The sequence below is a fragment of the Urocitellus parryii genome (assembly GCF_045843805.1).
Source record: "Urocitellus parryii isolate mUroPar1 chromosome 13 unlocalized genomic scaffold, mUroPar1.hap1 SUPER_13_unloc_1, whole genome shotgun sequence".
In the NCBI taxonomy this organism is placed as follows: Eukaryota; Metazoa; Chordata; class Mammalia; order Rodentia; family Sciuridae; genus Urocitellus; species Urocitellus parryii.
This window is the reverse complement of record NW_027551761.1, coordinates 1,562,576-1,589,079: the sequence shown is the minus strand read 5'-3', so window position 1 is coordinate 1,589,079 and position 26,504 is coordinate 1,562,576. Positions and strand designations below refer to the sequence as shown.

The window sequence follows — 26,504 nt, the reverse complement described above, 5'->3', positions numbered from 1 at the left end:
ATACACTGGTCAAACTTTAAAATATAAAAGAAATAATAAACAATGCAGAGGAATAAAGGAAAGGAGAAAGGGATTGAGATCCAATTAGAAAACGAACAGTAGGGTGAACAAACAAGAAAAATGACTTGAGGGAAACTCCTGTAATCCAGAGAGAAAAGTTATTTTAAAGAATAAAATTCAAACTGGATTCAGAGTAAATGTTTGAGGACAATGAAAAATGGCTCAGTTTTGATGGAAATGCATTGTGACCCAAGCGTTCTATATCTATATAGACAATCATTCCAGAATGAAAGCAAAGATAGGAAAGGTCTATTTAACCACCAGGTAACTCTCTGGTGATCAGTTTCAAAATCAGCAACGACACTGGGCAGCTGTGGACCTATCTCCCCAGTGCTTTTGTTCTAGGAGTTCCCCTCCTCCCTCATCTGCTGCTTCTCCCACTGCATGGTGACAGCAGAGGAAAAAATTTTGTGTGCTAAAAATTTCATTTGTTCCCTTTGTCATTGTGCTCTTCTAGATTCACGGCAACTAAATAAATCTGCTTTATGTATGTTAACTTAACAATCATCTCAATAATCTTTGAAAGTAGGTTTCCTGTTTTTACAAATGAGGATCGAGAAGTACAGAGAAATTCAATGATGTGTGAGAGATCCCAGTGCTGGTGAGCAGAGAGGTGATGGATCCAGTCAATGCTGTCAATTACTTTCCTCTAATTGACAGTGTTTTAAAATCTTATTAAAAAATCAACAGATAACTTGCCTGCAAATGGAAAAGAACTATGCACATTTGAGAATATGTATTGCCTATATTTGCAAACTGCATCATCTCTCCATCTTTTTTTTTGATAAATCTTTTCTTTTTTGTAAATATTTAAAGTTTTAGGTGGACACAATTATCTTTATTTTGCATTTATGTGGTATAAGAATCAAACCCAGTGCCTCGTGCATGCTAGGCAAGCACTCTACCACTGAGCTACAACCCCAGCCCCTAATCTCTCCATCTTTAACATATACCATTTTTCATCCATTAAGAGACAAAATGGCCAGGCATGGTGGCACACACCTATAATCCAAGTGGCTTGGGAGCCTGAGGCAGGAGGATCACAAATCTAAAGCCAGCCTCAGCAATTTGGCAAGACTATCTCAAAAAATGAAAAGGGCTAGGGATGTGGCTCAGTGGTTGAGTGTCCCTGAGTTCAATCCTCAGTTTCTCTCCCCCAAAAAGTACAATTATGTAAAATCACCTGTTATAGCTAATGTTAACAGCAATAAAATCATTAATAATTTTGATTACCATTTATAGTGTATCAGAAAAAAGGAGGCCAATCTTTGTTATTTATTATCAGTAATGTTTAGTTACTGCTCACCTGAACTGATTTCTCAATACACATTTTTATATCAACTGTGATGCAAACACACAGGATCACACTAAATATCCCAAGGAAATGGGGGTTTGAAGGAATTAAGAGTTTCTGATCCAATACAGTTATAATAAAAGACACTTATCACGAAGTACAACTCTGGCTGGGGTTGTGGCTCAGTGGTAGATAGAGTACTCACCTAGTACGTGGGAGGCACTGGGCTCCATCTTTAGTACACAAAAAAATAAAGTACAAGTATTGCACCTAACTACAAAAAAAGTACAACTCTAAATCAATTATAGTGCACAGATCCGCGTGACTGACCAGCTACCCTCCTCAAGTTAAAATGTTTTTTTTTTCATGCAGTTAAGAAAATTCAGGTTAATGCTATCTTTTTCCAATAGAAAAGGCTTTGTTAAAAATAAAACATAACAGTAAATTCTCCAGTGCCAAGCCCACAACAAGTCTTGTTCTGGGCATCTAAAGTATGCCAAATCAAATAGAAATCAGACCCCAAGAGACAGGGTGGGTGCAAAGAGTCACTGGCACATTTCCTGTTCACTCGCAGCCAGACAAGCAAACGAAGCAACTAACTGCAAGGGGACTTCCTACTGTTACACTGTCTTATGTTTCTTAACAGTCTCAAAAGAAAGATATTTAACATTTACCCAAACATAACTTCTTAAAAATAAGAGCTAATGGGGGGGGGGGGTTAGTGGAGCACTTGCCTAGCATGTGTGAGGCACTGAGTTAGATTCTCAGCACTGCATATAAATAAATAAAATAAGGGTCCATCATCAAAACAAACCAAACGAACAAAATAAAGACTTCCTTCACTTAATACTCTTTGTAATCCCTGTTCAATTTATAGTTTTCTCCATACCTTTTAAACTCTAACATTCTACCATATTAATAAAAAAGGTATTAGGTAACAAATGACTGAGGCATATTAAAAATTGATTTAGGGGCTGGGGCTGTAGTTCAGTGGTAGAATGCTTGCCTTCATGTGTGAGGCACTGGGTTCAATCCTAAGCACCACGTAAAAATAAATTAATAAAGATATTGTGTCCATCTACAACTAAAAAAATATTTAAAAATATTGATTTAAACAGGACTAAAATATAAAGTTCAGTAACATTTCAGTACAGCTGGAAATTCTGTAGAAACATATCTTCTACTTACCAAGTTTTAGTACCAGATATATCAGTAATCTATAGAAATTATTTGATTGTGTGGGAATCAAAACTGAGGAATATAGATAGGAATCATAATAAATATGCCAAACTGTGAAAATTTCTAGATTTAAATGAATAAATGAATTAAAATGATGCACAGGTGCTTTGAGTACATACTAAAAGGAAGGTGGTAAACTGGGTTTGATATGGTTCCATTATCATTAATCAAGTTCTCTTTCATTGGAAAATTCCCATTATAGGAACCTACCCCCAATGGCAATATCCTCAGGAAGGGAGGCACAGTCCCTATCAGAGTTTACATTTCAACCTAATACATTACTTCCCACAAGGTTGGCTGCTCCAGTTTTTCTCTTTCCATTTGTTTAACAAGGATTCTTATTATAGGGAATAACATGAGTAAATCTAATTTTTTTTAAAAAAAATATTTCAAAGATGAGTTTTTATTCACTTTGTTTTTAACTAGACTAGCAAATAGCATGTAAAAGGGTAAAATCATCTGGTTTAGCTGGATTTGGAGCATATGGATGAAAATGTAATATTTACTTCCATTAAAGCAGACATCAACTTCATTTCCTTTGTTTTAACCACTCCTTAATGTTTTAACACACATGTGGCTTCATATGGCAGAGAAGTTTACAAAATGCAATATCCAAGTTTTCCAACCCATCTCCTCCAAGTTATCCATTATGATTGCAGGTATTTTTCCAACTATTGGCTACACATAAATGCATGTTTATGCTACCATTTTGTTTGGCCCTCTCATTTTTTTTTATAAAAGAATGTTTGACTTGACAAGAAAATGTGACCAACAAAGTCTGAATAAAGAAAAAAATTTTAAAAATATTTGAGGTATGATCTCCCTAAATTGCAGAGGCTGGGTTTGAATTTGCAATCCTTCTGCCTCAGTCTTTGATAGGTTTACAGGTATGCATCACTGCCCCCAGCAGATCTGTGAAATTTCTAATTAAAACAAAACAACCATAGCCACAAGTCCACAATCATTAATAAGAAAAGCAAAACAGATACTGAGATTACAATGATTGTTTAAAGGCATGTACACACACACACTCTTTCTACACATTTACAGTACTGGGGATTAAACCCAGAGATGCTTTAACACTGAAATACATTCTCAGCTGTTTTTATTTTAATTTTGAGACATAGTCTTATTAAGTTGCCCAGGCTAACTCTGAACTTGCAATCCTTTTGCCTCAGCTTCCAGAGTAGCTAGGATTTCAGGCACATACCACTACACTCAGCAACCATTATTTTTTTCTTTATACCTTTATTTATTTATTTTTATGTGGTGTTGAGGATGGAACCCACCGCCTCACACGTGCTAGGCGAGTGTTCTACTGCTGGGCCACAACCCCTGCCCCAGCAACCATTATTCTTAATGTATTAAATTGGTATTAAAAAGATAGGAAAAACATTTGTTTTTATTTTGTTAAAGGATAATAAAAGCCAAATTACAGCCAATTGTCAATTATTAAAGTTTTTTTTTTTTTTTACTTTTAATTCTGAAGTACAACAAAAATCAGTTCTGGGTTTTTGTCTTAACAAATGATTATAGTCTTTCCCACAGCATGCTCCTCAGCTACATAAGCCACCGAATGGGGACAGTCTTTCCTATTTGTTGCTTACAATTCCTAAGCAGTCCATATCTGATATTTTATTTCTGGGTAAGAGAAAAAGCATTTTGGTCCATTAATTCACCTACTCGCTCCTGGAGGACATTAACCAACTCTGCTATTACGAAGACATGAGTGTCATCGATATCTTGAATGATGAACTTCTTCCCCAGGGCATTGGACTCATCCAAGTACAGTAGAAACTGCTTCATGGCAGGATCGCATTCTATAAGCACTCCTTTCAAGACGTTGACCATCTTTTTTCCAGTCAGAAGGTGCAGATGACCTCAATAATCCCCCAAATTAACCCTCCGGCCTGAACGCCTGGGCGCAGGGCGACACCCCAGAAGGAATCCACAAGGAGACAGCGCGGGACAGCTGCCCGGCACGCCACGAAGAGCTCCAGGAAATGCGGGACAGCGCCCTGACCCCAGGGCCCGGAGGACAGGTGCCGGGCCTCTCCTTCCTCTCCGCTCTTTATTCCGAACCCCGCGGTCTTCCACGCACCGCACTCTCCCCTGCAGCTCAGAGGATCGCCACGTACCTCCACCCACCGACAAGGTCATTCTTAAAATAAGTACCTATTTCTTCAAATGGGCAGATATAAAAATAGAGAAAAAATACATATAAATGAGGAGTTTCCATATTTAATTAACTACCATGACATTCAATTTTGCAGAAAATGGATAATTTTGATGAATAACAAGAAGAAAACATTCTGAATATGTAGGGGATTTTCAGAAGAAGTTCATGTGGATAATACAGTTCTATAAAGTCTTTGAGGCTGATATGTTTAAATATTGGGGCTCTTGACCATTTTTGTATAAACTGCTAAATATGCAGTTACTCAATATTGTACAGAATGTTTGGAATAAAGTCTTCCTTCCATTTCTGAATGGTAGAAATTTTTAAAGGAACATGATAAAATATCAATAAATATTTGCTTATGAAGTAGTTTTTAGACTAATAAATAAATTTGTTGGAATATAATTAATAATTATTTATAATATAAAATAGACAGAAAATAAATAACATGATTCTTTAAAAAATACATTAAATATTTTTGAGGGATATTATACATCATATTTTTCAAATTTGACATTTTTGACACTATTAGTGTCTTCATAAAAATTTCATAGTAGGTAGTATGTCAGAGGTATAATTTTGGTGTATTATATGTTCCATTAAATACAGGGTTAATGGACCACCTAAGTTCAAAATATTATTTTGTATATTAGTAAAAATATTAGTCTATCACCATAATTGTTATATACTACAAGGCTTGCCTTTGCATAGCTACAATATCAACATGCAGATAATCCTGTTATATTTTAATAGAATACTGTCTGTCTCTAACAAAATTTTCCTAGGATATTAACAAAAAGTATTTCACATTTTGTTTTGTTTAATGAAATTATGGCTTGTTCCTGAGTCAAATACTCAGGGAAATTTTTAAGAGCAAAAGATCCCCTTTTCCTTAAAATCTCTCACACTCAAAGTGGGTTTGTATTCTCTTTAAGTCCTTCATTAATTAAGTAATAATGAAATTTAGGCCATTTTCTAATGTATATTTATTCAAGGTCATTTCTATAAAATAAAATATATTGATAAATTGATATATTTCTCCTTGGTAATTTCATTTTAACTTATATCTTAATTATAGGAACTTAATATACTAGACTTGTGTGTACAGTATGGTTTCCATAATCAGCATTAAAATAATTAGTTAGATTTAGCTTATTGAATGCATTTTTCCAATATTAATCAATATTTTTTATATTTTTGTAAAAATTTTTATCCCCTCAGACTAAATTTAGACTATATTATTCAAAATAAAAATTTTTCAGTCATACATGTGGCTTTGTTGAAAATACTGATATATCTTATCACACTTGCTCAAAAACATGCGGCACCATGCACTTTTTCTAGCCATAACACAGAAAGTGTTTCACTCATTGATTATAATCATATTTTAAGAATGTTTTCAACTTCATCAAGAAAGTGAAAGTTTACTGTGGTTTTTAAGTTTTCATATCTCTGAGTACCAGGATTTTGTATGTTAATTTTATGCCATTTTAAATATATGTGTATATCCTATTTATTTGGACAGCAAAATTAGTGTGCAGCATTTTGCACCTAAAAATAAAATTCCAATGTGTTTTAATTCTATTTAGCATTCTATTTAAAGTAGCAGCCCATTTCTCTATTATAATTTATACTTCATATATTTAATATACTTAATTTGCAAGAAAAATAAATAACCAACAAGCAATTGAATATCTTGAGAATTCAAGGTTAGAATTATATTGGTAAAGGGATTTTTCTATTTTGTTTCACACATGAGCTATTATATAAGATCATAGAACAGCAAATTTGTTATTTAAGTCACTACATGGATAGATCCAATTTTATCTAATAGATACTCAAATCATATTGAGTCTATGAAAACAATAGATTGGTTACTTATTATACTATTCTGTCTCATTTCTTTTTCCTACACTGCTAACAAATTTGGAGGAATACATTAGGATTAATAAATTAGTCTTAAATCTCCTAGGGTCTTTTTTGGTGATTTTAATTCCCAAGTAAAATGAGTATAATTAGTGGACTTAATTTTCTTGTTTCAAACATGTTTTCATTGTAAGTGTTTCTCAATGGAAAACACTAAATGTTCAACATTGGAAAATATCACCTGTCTAGAGTAAGTTGCAGTTTATTTCAAGCCTATAAAAAGACAAATTTTGTTGTAAGTTTTCCTAGCTGGTCACAATCAATTTGTAACTAGTGGGCTAGTACATTTTGTTAGGAGATTGATTATACTGCTACCTAACTCTATTTCAGAAAAATATTTATGGAAATAGATATGTGAAATGTAATAATCTCTCTAGAATTTAAATAAATGAAATGATACAAGAAATAGCAGCAAATAAAAATGTATTTTCAGTATACATGCATATGAACTAACACTTCATAGCTTCTGACCATCATTTAGAGTAATGAGGTGGCTTACAGGATTTAAGCCTCAGAGATATTTTTTTAAGAACTCAATTTAATTAGTTTCTATTAGTTAGATAATGCATCATGATCTAGTATCATAAGAAAAAATTTTGTAAATGCATAGAATTTGTTTAAGCTCTAGATAAGATCTGTATATGAATTTATGGGTATGCTGACTTATATATTCCAAATATAACTTAGATAATTATCCACTTTTTAACAATATAATTGTCATAATATGTGTTTTAAATTATATATAAATAAAATAATACCTTCAGTTTTCTTACTATTGTAGAAGAAGAACTGTATCTTCCAATACAGATGAAAATAACCCTATATAATAGGGTTTTTATGATTTTCTTTATATTAGACTTTAATTTTATGTGGCTTAAATACATAATTTCTTTTTTTAGTTATGTACACAAGTTCACTGGATTAATCAATCATCAAAAATATTGCCTAGTCAAACTCAGAATATATGCATTTGCATACATGGATTTTAATATATTGTATAATTTTCCTTGATAGAAAATAAAAACAATCCTATTTTATCTTAGAGTCTAACATATGTATAAGTTTCCAGATGGGGAAAGACTTCTGAATATTTGTATGAGGAACAAAGTAATATCATCAAATCCACATTAGTGAAATGTACAAGCCAGACATTTAAAATTCAATAAAATACACTACCTTACCGACCAAGGAAACCAAGGCATTATTCAGTCTATAACACATTCAGCTAAGACTTAGCTCTGGTCATAAGTCAGCCCTTTTATTTTCTTTTCAATCATGAAATAAATTGTGACATACAAGGTGTTGCTGTATCAAAGATGGAAAAGACAAAAGGACGATAATTTTTTAAAACCAGTATGTATATAAATTGGTTTTATTTTGGACTGTATTCTCTTATTTTTGTTTGTGTTTTTTGGGGGGTGTGAAATGTGCATTTTATGGGCAAAAGCATTTTGATAGTAAGATGATTCTATTTTCACCAGTATGTTCTATCACCAAGTTAGGATTATGAACAACTTTATAAAAACAAACCTAAAGTCACCTATAGAAAAGCCACCTACAATTCATATTTAAGCCCATATTCTTGTCTCCATTCAACACCACCCATGGAAGAAAAAAGCAAAAACCCTACTGAGCTAGTTCACTCTGACGCCAGTGCCTCTCTGCCCAGGGCTTCTGTCTCTGCCACTGTCTTTCCTCACCTTGGCTTCACATTTCTTCTCAACTAAGCAAAGTTTTAAATCAGACCATAGGTTGGGGAGCTGCTAAGTCAGCTGCATGCTACAAGGTAATCTGCCCCACTGTGTTACAGAATTATTCATTTCTGAATAGCTCATTATATTTCTCTATATTAGCAAGATTTAAAGGTGACCTAAAACAAACTAACAAACTCATCCTGTATAAAGGCTAGGCCAAATCCAAACGCAGACTATTACCTAATGGGGTAAACATACTGCTACCTTAAAAGTTTTATTCCTTACTTAAAACCTATATATTCCTGCCATCTAACTAGTTTTCTAGTTATAAGCTACCTAGATGTAACATAACTGCTACTTATTACAGAATGAAATAATATCTGGTATTACAGTACTTTTTCTTCCCCACATCAGACAAGGATATAGTTTTTGCTTAATCTCAGGTTTCCCAATTGAGGAAAGAAGGGAATGTGGCTTGATTTTATGTACGGTCCAGTGTAATTTAGTTTGTTTTTCTGTGGGAGTGACCTCTTCTCTAAGAATCATTGTCATCAGCAGTTTCACTAAAGGCATATTAGAACTCCCTGATTACACTTTTTATTATGTTTGCTATTTTTTCCTCACCATTTAACCCATGGAGCACCCCTGTCCAGTTAACATACTCACCAGGATAAGGATAGATTTTTCATCTTCTAACTTCTAGTTGGCATTCATAGTTGGTGTTCTTTCTATTAAAGAGGACAGGGTATTTTTTTTAAAGTCATCAATAATATTTCTCCTAAAGCACAGAGTGAAAACTCCCAAATGTATCTCAATGAGATTAGAAAATTCACACAAAAAAAACTACCTTCAATTATATTAACTTTCTTAGTAGTTTTTTAATCCTTACATAATGTTCAGTTAATATTAGATAAATTTATGCAAATATTAGCATAATCCTATGATGGCCCATTTAAATGGCTCATTCATAAAAATAATTCATACACATTAAACATTAATAGAGTGGGTAACACTTAAATATATATTTAAATGAATCACACTTTTCTTACATAATTAATCTGAGTTACAGTGAAAGTAAAGCAAAGGCAGAGAAACATTTTTCTTAATGTTTCTAAACATTAAAAATAAATAATAATATACATTTAAAATTATAATTATCTTCCCATATTTAAAAATAATTAGCAAAACTTTCTTAAATATGTAGCATAAATATGATTAAAGTGCTTTGTAATTCTTTGGAAATTCATTGTGAGATTATATTTTATAAGAAAATAAGTTTGTGAATCCAAAAAATTTTAGAAAATGCCTATTTCAACAAAAAACTGTGGCTTTAAGTGCTTCTATGGTGTAAGTGGAGCAAAACTCTCTCTACACTTGAAACATAATAGTATACAGAATACTGCTTTTAGCTGAAAGAGTCAGCAGCATTGAATCAGGCTGGGCCCCGCTTAGTTCATTTGCTCCCATAGGATTCTCTGTAGGAGAAAACTCCATGAAAAACACTGCAGGTAACTCTGACCCACATTCTCATGCTTTTTTTCAAATTGAAGCTTACTTGCCATGACTGTACTGGTATCTTATTTGGTCACTGAATCACTCATGAACAAGCTTTGATTCTAAATAAATTTATTTGCTTGTCCATATCTGATGTGAATGTATATTACATACATTGAAATACCCTATACTGGATAGACCTGAGTAGTATGGGAATACAAAACCAAATAATGGACTTAAAATTGTTTCTCTGTTTACCAAATGTCCACCTGGCGGGAGTGCACTGTTAAACTGATTCTCCATCAATTCAACCCTCTACTTCTGAGCACTTTTGTTAAATCAATTAGAAAAATTCACTTTACATTTGGGTTCATTAGTTTATTAATTGTCTACCAGAAAAGTGAAACTCTTTGGCAGGCATCCTGTATGCAGTTTTCTGTAATCCTCTTGATAGAGTCTGCCTTTGTATTTCAGTAAAAATTTTCAAGATCTGATAAAAATAAATAGGGAATCTGAAATAATTATATAAATGGAGTAAAATTTCAAAGATTTCTGAAAATCTGTCTTTGATAAAATATTTTTATTAGGATGAGTTTAAGACACACTAACATTCATAATTGGGTTCAATTTGGAAACTGTTCATTGAGAATTTATTCACTTAGGGGCTTTGAGAATTGAAAAAAAATGGTAAGACTAGGAGCAATTAGGAGCTAATGATAAATAGGAGTTAATCAGTTTCTAGGTGGTCTATTGAGGGTTGGATAGGATTAGGGAAATCTACCTCCTATCAAGAGCATGGCTAGAGCGAAGACAAGAAATAAAATGTATATATTTGTAAAGGTAATTTGACACTATTCAATTATAGGAAATAATGATTCTAATACTACAAATACAAAATAATATAATAATAAATTATAATGGTTATAGATGTGTAAGTTTACACCAGGTAAATTAGAAACACAGTAGAAGTGAGAATATAGTTCCAAACCAGAAGATGGATTTTGCAACTTGTAATCTAGCACTCTGTCTGAATAAAATGTTCTTTTATTATCCAAAGGGAAAAAAATGTGTTCAGATATACTCTTTCTGTGAAAATCTTTGTGCTTTTCTTTTATTATGCAGTCTAATTATCTGAAATTAGTTGAGAAGCAAGACACAGAATGTTAATTAGCACTAAGCTCACATTCACTATAACTGATAATTTAGTATTTTTGGCCACACACATTTTCCATTTAATTTTCACAAGAGACATAAAAGGCAGCTCATCAATACATGTTTTGCACAGTACAGTGCTGGTGATCCAAATACTAAATTGTTTGTGGCATTCTGACTGGTTCTTGATGATAAGATTAATTTATAATTTTAAAATGAGCCACTTATTCAGTCCTAATGTACTGTTTGCTAAAACTTTCAGGAGTTATTTTTGAATATCTGATGTTGTCTCCATTTCCAGCCATGACCATCATAACTTATCTTCACAATTCCCCCAGGATTCTATAGCTCTTTGGTCATACAGACTTTCAAATCAAAATATATTAGTATGTAAAATCTCTTAGAATCTCTGCTCTCTACAGAAACCTGTACTATGATTTGAAAGGTGAGTGTAAAGTATGATATATTTATTCTCCAGTCTTTGGTGAGCTGTTCTTCAATCATTTCCATGAACCATTTGCATAACAATCAGCCTCTATTTTTTAAAGTTAGAACCACTTGGCTTTCACCTAGGGAAAACTTTAGAATTAGTGTTGCTTTGAACTGATTTTAATTCTATCTATATGATTAAGTTGCCACACAAACTGAAAGAAAAATGGAAAATATGGGCTTAAAGATTCCTAAATGGCCACTCTTTTTAAAAATCTTTTTGTAGTTGTATATGGAAAGGATGCCTTTATTTTATTTGTACATGGTGCTAAGGATCAAACCCAATGCCTCACACTTGCTAGGCAAGTGCTCTGCCACTGAGCTACAGCCCCAGACCTAAATGGCCACTCTTTAGTCAAAGATGTGGTGGTGAAAGAATGAGGATATTCATGATATAGAAAATGTTCACTCATGATCAGAAAATATTCCCAAATACTGCAGAGAAGTAATCATGAAAGCAAACATCAATCGAGAACAACATTAAAATTACAGAGGGGGTTAATAAACTATATTCTTACTTGTTGATGTCAATAATATGGCAAAATATTACCCTTTTGCTATAGCTTTCCACTTACTAAATTAAATGTCAATGTTTTCATTGCTTTGGAATCATCTATGATCTTCTGTAAGTTAGGGGCCATTGTAAGATACAAACATGGAAGAGCTCAGATTATTTCTAATGACACCAGATTATCACATCAGTGATTCAGAAAATATGACTAATAATGCAATGAATGGTAAAAGAATTTCTTTCACAAGCATTGAAAGTCCATATAAATTACCAAATTATTCTCAGACTGATATATCATTTCATCTATCTTGTATCTATGTGCATCTGAATTAATTACTATATGTCAACACCACATTTCATATAATAAAATTTGAAATTACCTTCTAATGGAAAGTAGAAATGATAGCAGCTCTCAGAGTCTCAACCATTTGGTTTTCTAAACACTTATTACTAAGAAATTTATGAGCCAGGAGAGGGAAGTTCAAAAACAAAGAGGAGAGGTACTACAAAACACTTTCAGCAAATGGCAGGTTAGCACTCTGAAATAGCTTAAAATTTACTGAATTCTGTGCACCCATTTTTATTAGAGCAACAAAATGCAGTGGATAAACTCTACCACACAGGCATATATTATCATGCTTTCAGAGCACAGTAATATGCCAAAATCATGAAATGCCACAAGCAAGTGTTCATGAGAGATTTAGACTTTAAGCAGAAGGAAAAAAAAATTATTTGTTCTATGAATTTTCTGATAAACAAAGCAACTTCCTTGTGCATTCTGTTTAAATAGAGGTGTATGGTCCAACTTCTATAACAGGATTGTTAGGATCAGAGGAGTATATGCCTACCATATAGTCATTTCTCAAACAAACATTTTTTTCCTTCAAAAAAATCATATATAATTTTTCTTCTCTATCCTGTATGTTAGTCCTAGTAGATACAGCATCCAAGTGTATCCAGTTCCAGTATCTTGGATGGTTCCATGGCACCAGGGTCGAGTTATGCTTCAGTGTACCCAGGTCTAGACTTATCTTAGTAGTCCTCAATGTCAGGCTGAACTACATAGACTGAGGCTCATACAACATCCCTATAGATCCAGGCTCCTGGAACACTCCCAAATTCTGGCTCAAGTCTTATCCCAGTGGTATAGGACCTGGGAAAACTCAGTTCGAAGTCAACTTCTATGGATCCAGACTTCAGACTCTAACATGAAATTCTAGACCAATTTCTATGGACCTAGCCTCCAAGCCAATTCTCATAGACCCAGGCTCCAGATCCTTCTATGGAGATCCAGGCAATAAGTCCACCCCCAGGACCTACAGTCTAGGCCTACCCTTTGCTAACCAAATGATGAGGGAAGCCTATTTAAGAATTCCAGCAACAAGGCATCTCCCACCAACTCCCCTGACAACCGACAGCCTGCCAGAATCTCTGCACATGCTACAGGTCTTTTTCAGGCAAAGTCAGTCTGCAAAGACTGAAATAACCTTCTCCTTCAAATACACAGACATTCTATTAATGAAATAAGATACATGAAAAATTAAAGTACTTTCCCACCCCAAAACACAAAAGTCTCAAAGTAGTTGACTCAAAAGGAATAGAGATATGCAACCTAACAAAGAATTAAAAACAATCATTTTAAAGAAATTTAGTGAACTTCAAAAAATTACTGGAAAACAATAACAATTAAATGAAATTACAGAAATGATAAATGATTAAAATAGAATTTTAACAGAAAGATTCAAATTTGTAAAAAATAAAAAAGCTTAGATATGAAAAATACAATGAATTCAATGAAAATATAGTAGAAAAATCAATACCAGAACTGAAAAAGAAAAAGAATTTGTGAACTAAAAGGTTATTTAGGGATGGGGATATAGCTCATTGCCATGCACAAGGCCTAGTTTCAATCCACAGCAATACCGAGAGAGAGAGAGAGAGAGAGAGAGAGAGAGAGAGAGAGAGAGATGAATACAATAGAGGAAAGTTTATGGAAGTTATTGGAAAGTATTAAAAGTGAATATTTAAATTAGAGGAGTTTGTGAAGCAGAAGAGAAAGAAAAGGCAGAGTGGTTATTTAAAGAAATAGCATGAGAGTATTTTCCAAATATGGATAAAATATCTAGGTACAAGAGGGTCAAAGTTGTCAATCACATTTAATTCAAATAGGACACCAAGACATTATTAGAAAACTGTAAAAAAAATTAAAAATTAAAAAAAAACAAGCACAAAGGGAAGATTCTCAAAGAGAAAAGAAGCAAATAACACACAACGATTATCAGTAAGACTTCTCAGCACAGACCTTACAGGCCAGGAGAGAGTAATATGATGAATTCAAAGAACTGAAGGGAAAAAAGAATCTCAAACAAGAGTACAGTGCCAAATAAAAATGTTCTTTAGAAATGGATAGATAAAGACTTTCTTGAACAAGCCAAACAAAGTTCAACAATTATGTCAAACAGTTGGCAAACTATAGAAAGGCAAATTTAATGTCAACACGATGGTCATCATGAGAGAAAATTTTACTCACATAAAATTTGTAATTTTTTACATCTATAGACAATTTACACTGTATTAATAAGCATAGTCAGATATAATCATATTTTATTTATGGAATTCAAAATTTAAAAACTATAAAATATTTTCAATGATACTGTAGGACAAAATAAGACTTATCACACTAAGGGTATTTCTTTATTGATAGGTATATAATTAAAATCATTTATTATCTTTTGAGCAATGGGAAGAAAATCTGTATTATGAAATCACAAACCAAAAGAGACCTCAAGTTGGTCTAGTAATATGAAAGAAAATGAACCTCAAAACCAAAACTACTATGTGAGATAGAAGGCAGATTACCTGAGGAAGAGAACAATTCCATAAGTCTTAAAAATCCTACATTTTTAGGTTCTCCCAAAAGTTAAAGTACGTGAACACATAAAATGTTAGATCTATAAGCAAAATACTTAAACTCAATGACAAAGATGAAGTTTTCAATAGCACTTGTTCAATAATTAATAGAAAAGCTACACAGAAATTCAACAATTCATAGATGATAATCCTTATGAAATCATCAGAGAACCTGAACTAATTAACATTTATAGAACAAAATCCCATCACCAAAAAAAGAGCACTTCTCAAATGCACTCAGAATATTCAACAATCTAGACCAGAGGTAAAACAAACATCAAAATGTATCATTGTTGATATTGTGCAAAGCATATGTTCAATATCAATGGGGCTGTGGTAAATAGCTCAGTGGTACAGTACTCAGTTGCATACTTAAAGCACTGGGTCCATTCCTGGGCAACACCCATACACATCCCAACACACACACACACACACACACACACACACACACACCAGAAAGAGATAGATAATGTATAACATCCCTAATATTTGGCAATCAAATAGCATAACTCTAAATAATCCATGAGTCAAAGGTACAAATAGAATTTTTAAAAACTTAGACTAGATAGATGATAGAAGTAAAATCATATAGTGTTGATAAGAACATGTGTAGCATTGGATGTTTCTATTTGAAACAAAAGAGTTTTAAAATAATTAACCTGAGCATTGACATTGAAAAAAAAGAAAAAATTCAATCTGTGTCAAAATATAACAAATATTAAACTCGGAATCAGTAATATAAGATAAAAGAAAATGGATTAAAAAATTCAATATGAACCTGGATATTTTAAAAAAACATAATTGTTAAATTCCTAACCATACTGATTGAAGAGGGGGGCAAAAATTGTTAGTATCAGGAATAAAAGAAGAGGCACCTTCATTGCCCCCATACATATTAACAAGGAAATGATATAATACTACATAACTCTTGATCCCCAAATTTGACAATTTATGTAAAACAGATAAATTCCTGGAAATAGATTTTCTATTAGTTATTTGAAATGAAATGGAATCTTGAACTGGCAACTCTTCTTCCTAGGCCTAATAATTGGGATTATAGTTATGTGATCACAAATCATGTGTCACCATGTATTGCCTGTGTCTAATTTTTAAATTAATTTCTTATTTTGAATAAATAAAGTGTGAAGTTATATATATATATATATATGTGTGTGTGTGTGTGTGTGTGTGTGTGTGTGTGTGTGTGTAAAGAAAATGTAATCAATTTGTTTTAATATGTATGAATAAGTACACATACCTTACTAAAAGGTCCCCGTAGTGAAAGTAGAGTTTCACACTTGTACTGGCGGGTGAGTTCCTCAGAAGCAGCAAGCTTCTGCAGCCAAGCAGCTCTGGGTAGCAGGCTCTGCCCACCCATGTTCCAGCAGACTGCAGCAGCTCACCACCAATCTTCTCCAGGTTACCGGGGTTCGGAATCCAAGAGAGGAAGTCCAGCCTCTAAGACACTATGGCAACTAGCCCCAGAACTTTGTGGAGGTAGATATATATATATATATCTTGGGTCAATGCCATTGGTTCACGTTTATGCTAATAAGGGTTTGGAAAAAGTTGCAACACTATTGGTCGAAATTTATGAAGGTTCCGTGACACCACGCCTCCTGAGGGGAAAACGGAAGTGAGAGCATCTGAGCTAACCAATAGCGTGTAAGGAGCCGCCGTCCGCATCACCTAATCGCTGGAGCCACAACTCCGCCATCTCGGACTCCAGGAACAGGAGCCGCTGCCAGAGCACAGGAGCCACTGAACGCTGGAGCTACGGCCGGCCTCGGCGAGTTCAGAGCTGCCCAGGACAGGACCCAAGCCAAAAGGACGCTGCGCGAGGCTTGGCCATGGCTCCCGCAGGTTAGGCGGCGGGAAGGACAGCCTCCGTCACTCCCACCGCGAGTTCACCCGCGCATTCCTGGCTGCTGCCCCAGGGGCAGAAACCCAGCAGAAGATGTGGAGCACCTTGAAGAAGGAGGTACTGGGACCCACTCGGGGAGGGTGCAGGCCCTTTGGGTGAGGTGCAGCGGCTTTTCTAGAGGTGCTCCTTGGCAGCAGGAGCCGCCACGTTAGAGGGCAGCTCATCTATTGGAGGTTTCTACCTCTACAGGGCTTGAGGTGTGGCCTGCGAGTTTGGGGGTTGTGGGGTAGAGGCAAAGGGATATCGCTGGTGTAGGTAAGCTGTGTTAAGGGGCAGGTGCCCTGTGAGGATCGTTTAGGTGGAGGGCATACCTTAATGTGTCTGGGTGGAGGAACAGGTGTGTGGGTCTCAGTGAGGGGATCTTAAAAGAGAGACAAACTCCTGGGGACAGACAGGCCTGTTGGAGGGGGTGATGTTGAAAGGGGTTTCCAAAAGGGTCCTACCCTGCTGCGGCAATGGAAGAGGTTCAGTTTGGGGACATAAGGACTCCCTCAGGCACCTCCACATACTCAGTCCTTGGAGCGACCTCCAGGAGCCAAGAGGCCCCCCTCCCTGAGAGTTCCAGGTCAGACTCTGTGGACTGCTCCCTTGGCAGGCAGGGTCTTCTCATCCCTATCTAACCACACAGGAGGATGACAGACAGGCTTCTGCTGCTCCTCTGCCTTTTCACACTCCTTAGGCCCACCTGGAGCTTATTCGTGTTCAAAAAAACAATTTGAAAAATGACTTGAAAGAATATCCATTTTTTTCTTAGAACTATAAATGTCTAGTATGTATTAAACATTAGCTTTTGTGCTAGAAAATCAGTTGTTTAATTGTGGAAACAGTATACCACAAGTGTGTATATTTTATTTAGCAAGTAAAAGTTAAATTCATAATCATGCAGTGAAAATAAAAACAATGATAATATCAAAATCATCCAGTTTCATTGGTAATAATAATGAAAATAAAGATAACATCAAAATAATCTAATAAGAATTATGCAAAGTGTTTTAATGTTGTAACTTCACTACAATATTACTAACTTTCATTTTCATTTTAGAAAGTGATGCCGGAAGACCCTGAGAGACTTGCCTAAGTCATAGAGCTGGAATATGGAAAGTTTCTCTCACTCCAGGGATCACAGTGTACAAAAGAAATTTGTATACCTTATGACGTTTTTCTTGTTGGAAATAGGTATGTAAAGTTTTCCTAGCATTAAATTATGACAGGAATATAAAAGGGTAGTGGGATGGGACACATGTTTATGGGTAGATGGGCTTTTCTGGTCTTGACAGCTCAGCCCAGGGAATGGTTCCATAGCAAACCTCTGAGTAACCACAGAGACCTGCACCTGGTTGGAAAATGCAGCAATACACGTAGGCCCTGGAAATAATTATAGCAATTTATTGTGTTACAAGAATGGTTGTGAAAGTGACTGACCTTAGAGAACACATGGGGAAGCTATTGGGACTGTCTGGACCTGGATGTGTCACACTGTTAAGGTAGTGAGAAGGACAGAAAGTGCAGCTGTGTCTGGAAAACTTGGAGGAATTTCTTCCTGTGGGAGTTCTTTAGAAGTGAAAGTGCTTGAAATTGTCAACAGCATTATAGTCTATGAATGGGAGGTAATTGTTCTTAGAGACAACTGCAATTCTGGTTTTGCTTATTTGCAAAAGACCTTTTTTCCTTGGAGTATGTAGAAGGCATCACATATTTTACTACTCTACATTGTATTCTGGAGTGCCTGATTTGTGGAAGTCAATGTGAACCATCTGTTTAAGAAAAGTTTATTTCAAAACCGAATTTGCAGTAAATTCTAAATGTCATTTAAAGTCTTTCATCTGTAGACTTAAAAAGTCACTTCAAGCTAGGCATGGTGGTACACCCTTGTAATCCCAGCTACTAAGGAGTTTCAGGAAAGATGATTGCAAGTCCAAAGCCAGCCTCCCCAATTTAGAAAGACTATGTTTCAAAATGAAATAAAAAGGGGATTTGGGGTGTAGCTCAGCAGTAGAGGATGTGTTTGTGCTAGGCCCCAAATTCAATCTCTATACTGTGTAGCAAAACAAAAAAATCACTTTTATTTGCAGCAAAATGTTTTGATGTGAAAAATTTTCAAGACAAAGATGATATAATTTTGTTATTTTCTCCAATATCTTACTGTTTTGGTTATCTATTTCTTTGTATGTATAAAAATGGTGAAATATTAATAAGATGTATAGTGGGTACATCTTAAAATACCAGTGGCTATAAAGTCTGTAATGTAAATATCTTTGTAATACATTGAAGCCCCTGGGTTATTAGAGGTATCTGGATAATAGATTGAAGGCCCTGGATAAAGTTCTGATTTCTGTCATGAAAATTGGACACAGAAATCATTGAGGTGATATGTGACAGATGCATGTGCAGTGACTGATGGGAATGTTGCTTTAATGCAAATTGTTTATTGCTGTTTTGCATAGCTTAATGAACTACAAATCGCTACTGATGGACAATATATTCAGCATGTCAGTGATTATTTTTTATGAATGTTTGTGTATTTTCAGACTTTACAGCCACCTCTAAAGATCCAGAAGTAATCACTTAATTTAACCATGTTAAAAATCAAATTGAGCTGGGCATGGTGGTGCATACCTATAATCCTAGCACCTGGGGAGAATAAGGCAGGAGAATCAAGAGTTTAAAGCCAGCCTCAGCAACAGCGAAGTGCTAAGCACCTCAGTGAGGCCCTATGTCTAAATAAATTACAAAATAGTGCTGGGGATGTGGCTTAGTGGATGAGTGCCCCTGAGTTCAATCCCAGATTACCCTCCCCTCAAAAAAAATCAATTTGAAAAGGATACACTATTCTTTTTTTTTAATTGAAAAAGAATAGAATTTTATTAGGCTCACAATTCTGGAGGCACTAAGAACATAGTGCTGGTTTCTGGTAAAGGTCTTCCTGATGGCATGATAACATCTCGGAGGGCATCATGTACTGAGGGAGCCAGCATGCTAGCTCAGTTCTCTGTTCCTGTAAAGCCACTAATGCCATCCTAATGACCTCATCTAATCCTCATTATCTCCCAAATGTACCACTTCTAAATACCATATGAATTAGGGAATTAAGTGTCTAACACATGAAATTTTAGGGAACACATTCAAACCATACAATAATAGAGGGACCAGCTCAGGCAAATACCATGTTACTTAATATTACAAAGTTTATTTCTAAAGCTCATAAAATATAAAATCTTCTGGTAGGCAGGTCACACTTTCATGAATGCAAATTACCTGTGACTGGAAGGGTTATTTATGTAAACGTATCCAGTGGGTGAATTTTTAAGGGTCAAAAACAGGAGTACAGACTGACTTTTTACTGAATTCTAATTGTCTGTAGGCCTTACTGAATGTAGAGTGTTTCTAGACATATAAGCATCCCAATCTTCTCTTGTATTAATGTCTTTCCTAGGTACTATCCCAAAGGAAAGATGTGAAACCTGGCATAGCTTTCTTATTTGAACTCTTTCTCCTTCGTGGGAAACATGCCTGCCTTGGCCAGGCTGTGCACTGGGCAATCTTTCCCCTGTGTGATAACAACTTGGATGTAGTGGAAGGAAAATTCAAATGTCCCCTTCTCCGAGGACATTATGACCGGAAATCCAGAAGTTTTAGGAAAATTGAAGATTTGATTTGCCTGGTCTTGGACCACTGGCTGTGCAATCTCTATTTTCAGGTTTGTGATATGATTGAGGATACACTATTCTTTATAAAATATTCTATATAGAATTTTTTCTAATTTGTTTCCTGTAACTTACCTTGTATAAATTCAACTATCAAAAACCAAATAGTCCTAACCCAATCAATAAATGGGCAAAGGACCTGAACAGACACTTCTCAGAAGAGGACATACAATCAATCAATAAGTACATGAAAAAATGCTCACCATCGCTAGCAGTCAGAGAAATGCAAATCAAAACTACCCTAAGATACCATCTCACTCCAGTAAGATTGGCAGCCATTAGGAAGTCAAACAACAATAAGTGCTGGAGAGGATGTGGGGAAAAGGGCACTCTTGTTCATTGCTGGTGGGACTGCAAATTGGTGCAGCCAATTTGGAAAGCAGTATGGAGATTTCTTGGAAAGCTGGGAATGGAACCACCATTTGACCCAGCTATTCCCCTTCTCGGTCTATTCCCTAAAGACCTAATAAGAGCATGCTACAGGGACACTGCTACATCGATGTTCATAGCAGCACAATTCACGATAGCAAGATTGTGGAATCAGCCTAGATGCCCTTCAATAGATGAATGGATTAAAAAATGTGGCATTTATACACAATGGAGTATTACTCTGCATTTAAAAATGACAAAATCATAGAATTTGGAGGGAAATGGATGGCATTAGAGCAGATTATGCTAAGTGAAGCTAGTCAATCTTTAAAAAACAAATACCAAATGACTCCTCTGATATAAGGGGAGGAAACAAGGACAGGGTAGGGACGAAGAGCTTGAGACAAAGATTTTCATTAACAGGGTTGAGAGGTGGGAGGGAAAGGAAACGAGAAGGGGAATCGCATGGAAATGGAAGGCGATCCTCAGGGTTATACAAAATGACATATAAGAGGAAAGGAGGGGTAAGACAAGATAATTCAAATGGAAGAAGTGATTTACAGTAGAAGGAGTAGAGAGAGAAAAGGGGAGGGGAGGGGAGGGGAGGGGGGATAGTAGAGAATAATACAGACAGCAGAATACATCAGACACTAGAAAGGCAATATGTCAATCAATGGAAGGGTAACTGATGTGATACAGCAATCTGTATACGGGATAAAATTGGGAGTTCATAACTCATTTGAATCAAACTGTGAAATATGATGTATGAGGAACTATGTAATGTTTTGAACGACCAACAATAAAAAAAAAAAAAAAAAAAAACAAATAGTCCAATTATATAAGAGGACATCCATGATCACATTGCTTCTTTTTATGATTTGATAGCTTTTTAAGGTAATATAGTAGGAAAATTAATAAGTTTAAGTTTGTAATTATGGAGAAGGGGACTTCTTGAAAGAAATAGACTTAAAGAGCTCTTATGTCAGCTCCACTACTTTTAATGAAAAGACTGTGATGCTGTTATCATGATGGATAATCTGAGAGACACAACCAGTGACACATTCTTGACAGAAGTCATTAAAATAAATAAGAGAGAACCAATGGGTTGCTTATGAGTGATAAGTAATGTGTAGTCTTACCAATTGCATCCTTTGGAAAATGCTGAGGTATGATAAATGAGACTTTTCACTATGGACTATTCTAATATAAATATGACTAAATGTACAGTTTTCTCAATTCCAGTGTTTAAATATTCCTTAGTAGTTTCATTAGGCTCTATATGTATCTCAAACATGGATTGATATATTTTGAAGGATTTTAAACTATTTGAAGCTGTGTCCTTTTTTTGCTCTATAATGAACATATAACAACTTGACTGCCTGAGTCTTAAAAAAATGCGCATTTGTTGGAATTCTTTTCAAAATGAAATCTTATACTTAGTCCATCAGTTTAAGATATGTTAACTGAACAGTAACACTTTCATGTTTTGGAAATGTGTAATATTATTTGAGGGCTTTATCATATTTTAAGGAACAAAACATTATAGGATTAAATACAATCTTCCTAGATGATAAAATAAGAGTATTTCCAGAAATCTTATTGCAAAAATTCTTTCCTTGATTTTTATCTTGTTTCATTTGAAAATAAAGCAGATTCTCCAAACTTGTTACTACCTGCTGTGTGCAGAAAAATATGCTGGTTGGACAGCCCCCCTGTGAGGTAGAGTGAGTCCAGATGCCTCTTTGCTTGTTTATTTCATTCCTAGAGTCCATTTGTTACAGGTCTTTATTGTGTTTCCAAAGTGGTCAACCATCTTGAATTCAGTTCTTATCTTCAGTGGAGTAAAATAAGATATTAATACATTTGACTTGTAAATAAGTAAAGCTAAAGAATGAGTTCTCTCACTGAAGGTTGGCCACATTTTATTCATGATTAAAATTTGTGATTCTCTAAACTGTGGGTTAGAGCTAAGGAAGTGGAAACTTGGAGAAGAAGGAATTTTGCAGGTCTATATTTGGAATCTGCATTTCTTTTGTTCAGAGGCAGTGGCATTACAAAGGAATAGAAATTCCCAAGGATTTTTCCAAGCAGAGAACACCATTTGGGAGACCATGTTGACAGTGTCTCAGTGTCTCTGGGTTCTGAGGGCAGAACCAGGCTGGTGGTATCCTTCAGTTGGCTAAGTGGTTTCAGGTCCACTTGGAAGGAAGAATGGATTTGGCATCTCTGTGAAAGGTCTCATATGTCAGGTTTTTGGGAAATCTATGAAGTACTTGAGTGGGATCTCTTGAAAACTGTGTGAGGTCTCTGTGTTGCTAGAGAAACTCTAGATAGAGCAAAGGGGTGGGAGGGGAAGAGAGAGGCAGGGGGTTAACAAGGATGGTGGAATGTGATAGGCATCATTATCCAAAGTACATCTATGGAGATACAAATTGTTGTGAACATACTTTATATATAAACAGAGATATGAAAACTTGTTCTGTATATGTGTAATAAGAATTGTGATGCATTCTGATGTCATTTGTTTTCTAAAACTCAATTAAGAAATTTTTAAAAAGAGAGAAAAAATTACACTGAATAGTGGGTTTTATGGTGGTATATTTATATATGTACCTTGTAATTTTTTTTTTAGTTGTAGATGAACACAACACCTTTATTTTATTTATTTTTATGTGGTGCTGAGGATCAAACCCAGTGCCTCATATATGCAAGGCAAGAACTCCACCCCTGAGCTACAACCCAAGCCCATGTACCTTGCAAAATGTGATAGATTTAAATACTTAGTACCCCCTTGTCCTCCCTTCCTCCATTTCCTCATTCCCTTTCTCTACCTTACTGCTCTTCCTTACTACTCTTCCTTACTGCTCTTCCTTCTATTTTCAGGAGATCCCATTTTTCTTGCTAAATTCCACATTTGAGAAAAAACATGGTTCTTGGTTTTCTGAGTCTACCTTATTTTGTCTAACACAGTGTTCTCCAGTTCCATCCATTTCCCTACAAATGACATAATTTTGTGATTCTTTATGCCTGAATTAAATTCCATTGTGTCTGTATATCACATTTCCTTTATCCATTCATCTATAGACTGATACCTAGACTGGTTCCATAAATTGGTAATTCATACGATAATTCGCAATAGTGAATAGTGCTACTATAAACATGGAGAGGCATGTGTCACAGTTGTATGCTGATTTTAGTTCTTTGGATAGATACTGAGGAGTAAATGGTTATATTCGATGATGGTGGTTCCTGTAGGTATTTCTGACAGTGGAAATAGGGAAGCGTTCTCCCAGTGTGCAAATTCCCAGGAGGTAACTGATTCCCATGATTGGAATGCCCAGCTATTCCCTGCTGAGGTTATTAAGATAACTATGTGGATGCACTACCTGGTTTACATAGTGACATCCTTTGAAGGAGAGAGGCTATGTGTTTGCATTAACCTGGACCTTATCTTAGTTAGCTAGCACTCAGGGTTAAAGGAATACTGGTCAAAGTGTAATCACTGGTAATATGTAACTTTTTGGGTTATTAAAGATGATGGCAGAGAGGGGTAGGCATTCCTTTGTTGCCATCCTTCTGTCTGTTTGTACCCTTCCCTGTGTGTCCGTGTCTGTCGTTTGTGCACCTCTTCCACAATTCTCCCCACATAGGTGTTCCTTTACAGGATCCAATCCTAGTCTTGGGGAGAATCTCCATAATGATTTCCATATTAGCTGTACTAATATAGATACCTACAAATGATTTGGATGGTTCTCTCCCCCACCCCATTCTGCCAGCATTTATTGTTATTTGTATTTTTAATGGCTGTCAGTTTAAGTGGAGTGAAATGAAATCTCAGTGTAGTTTTGATTTCCATTATCCTAATGACTCTAGTTGTCAAAAATTTTTAAGATAATTTTTGGCTGTTTGTATTTCTTCTTTTAAGAAATGTCTGTTTAACTTCTTTGCCCATTTATGGAATGCGTTTTTTGGAGAAGTCCTTAATATTTACTGAGTTGGAGATGTCCTATTAAGTAAGTCATTATCTGTACCTATATGTTGGAGCTATTCCTTTTTTCTCTCCTATCAGTTGCAAAGTTTAAGGTCTTTTCCTAGGTCTTTGGTCCAATTGAGTTGACTTTTGTTACAGAGTGATAGATAGGTATCTATTTTTAATCTTATGGTATCCTGTTTTCCCAGCATCACTTGTTAAGGAGGCTGTCTTGTTTCCAGTGTAACTTTTTGGCACCTTTGTGGGTTTGTTTCTGTGTCTTCATTCTGTTCCATTGATCAACATATCTATATGTATGCTAGTACCAAGCTGATTTCATTACTGTGACTCTGTAGTATAATTTAAAGTCAGGCATTGTGATACCTCCAGCTTTAATCTTTTTACTCAGATTTGTTTTGACAATCCAGGGTCTTTTGTTCTTCTGTATAAATCTTTGGATTTGTTTTTCTGGTTTTGAAAAGAATATCTTTGGTATTTTCATGTAAATTACATTGGATCTGCAGATTGATTTTGGTTGTATGGTCATTTTAACAATATTAAATCTCCCTACCATGAACATTTGTGGTCTTTCCATCTTTTGGTGTCTTCCTCAACTTATTTTTTCCATGTTTTGTAAATTTTCCTTGTAGAAGTCTTTCACCTTTTGGGTTAAATTTGTTGCTGTTTTATGTTCTTGGAAGCTACTGTTAATGATTTTTTTCCCCTAATTTCTTTCTCAACAGATACATCAGTAGTGTATAGGAAAGTGATTGATTTCTATATGTTGATTTTGTATTCTGCTACATTGCTGACTTTGTTAGAAGTGTGCTGTTGGAGCTTTTTGGATCATCTAAGTTCAGGATAATATCATCTGCAAACAGAGACAGTTTGACTTTTCTATTTGAATCCCCTTTATTTCCCTTTCTTATCTAATTTCTGTGGCTAGAGTTTCAAAAACTATATTGAACAGGAGTGGTGAGAGTGGACATCCTTGACTTGATCTTGATTTTAGAGGAAATGCTTTCAGGCTTTCTCTATTCTGTACAATTTTGGCACTGGGTTTGTTGTTTATGGCCTTAATTATGTTAAGGCCAGTTCTGCATATCATCATCAGCAGGATGATCACCAACAGTGTCAGCTTGAGTGGAGGGTGGTTGCCTCAGGGTGGCAGGTGGCAGCTGAAGGCACCCTGCACAGCTGTAGTGCAAAGGTTTGGGTAGCAGGCACCCCTAGGCAGTGACTCTGGGGTGGGAGGCTGTGAGGCTTAGAGGCAGACACACTGCAAGGCTTTCCTCTGACCCTCCCTTGTGCCTAGGCAGACAGGGGGCAGGAAGGAACTCAGCAGCAAGGCACTGCTATCCCCTCATTGCTACCTGGAACCCAGGACCTTCACACCTAGAAACCACAGTAGCAGCTAAATGTGCTCCCATAGTGGACTCGGTGTATATGAGGAGAGGGGTTGAGCACTGGGATATGCTGAGGCCACAACACTTTCTCTGGTTTTCACCCACCAGCAGATCCCTTGTCCCCCAGAGACACCGGATTTTAAACAGTGGCTGCAGCAGCAGCTTCTTGGCCCGGGTATGTTG

The 26,504-nt window shown here is 35.5% G+C and overlaps 1 protein-coding gene and 1 long non-coding RNA gene across 2 annotated transcripts in view; one reads left to right on the top strand and one right to left on the bottom strand.

The window, feature by feature from the left end:
* Positions 1-3,854: 3,854 nt before the first annotated feature.
* Positions 3,855-4,740, bottom strand: LOC144251301 (general transcription factor IIH subunit 5). The gene has a single exon (XM_077794328.1). It carries the CDS (start codon positions 4,442-4,444, stop codon positions 4,229-4,231), a length of 216 nt encoding a protein of 71 aa, XP_077650454.1. The 5' UTR covers positions 4,445-4,740; the 3' UTR covers positions 3,855-4,228.
* An 11,931-nt stretch (positions 4,741-16,671) lies between these two features.
* The window catches only part of LOC144251297 (uncharacterized), a 58,200-nt gene continuing 48,367 nt past the window's right edge, over positions 16,672-26,504 (top strand). Inside the window, exons 1-2 of the long non-coding RNA XR_013342670.1 lie at positions 16,672-16,929; positions 17,915-18,048. This is a non-coding gene — a long non-coding RNA (uncharacterized LOC144251297). The remainder of the gene's footprint in view (positions 16,930-17,914; positions 18,049-26,504) is intronic.

Bases quoted from the DNA above. Each gene is read 5' to 3' on its own strand.
- LOC144251301 (XM_077794328.1), bottom strand. From the start codon at position 4,444: ATGGTCAACGTCTTGAAAGGAGTGCTTATAGAATGCGATCCTGCCATG.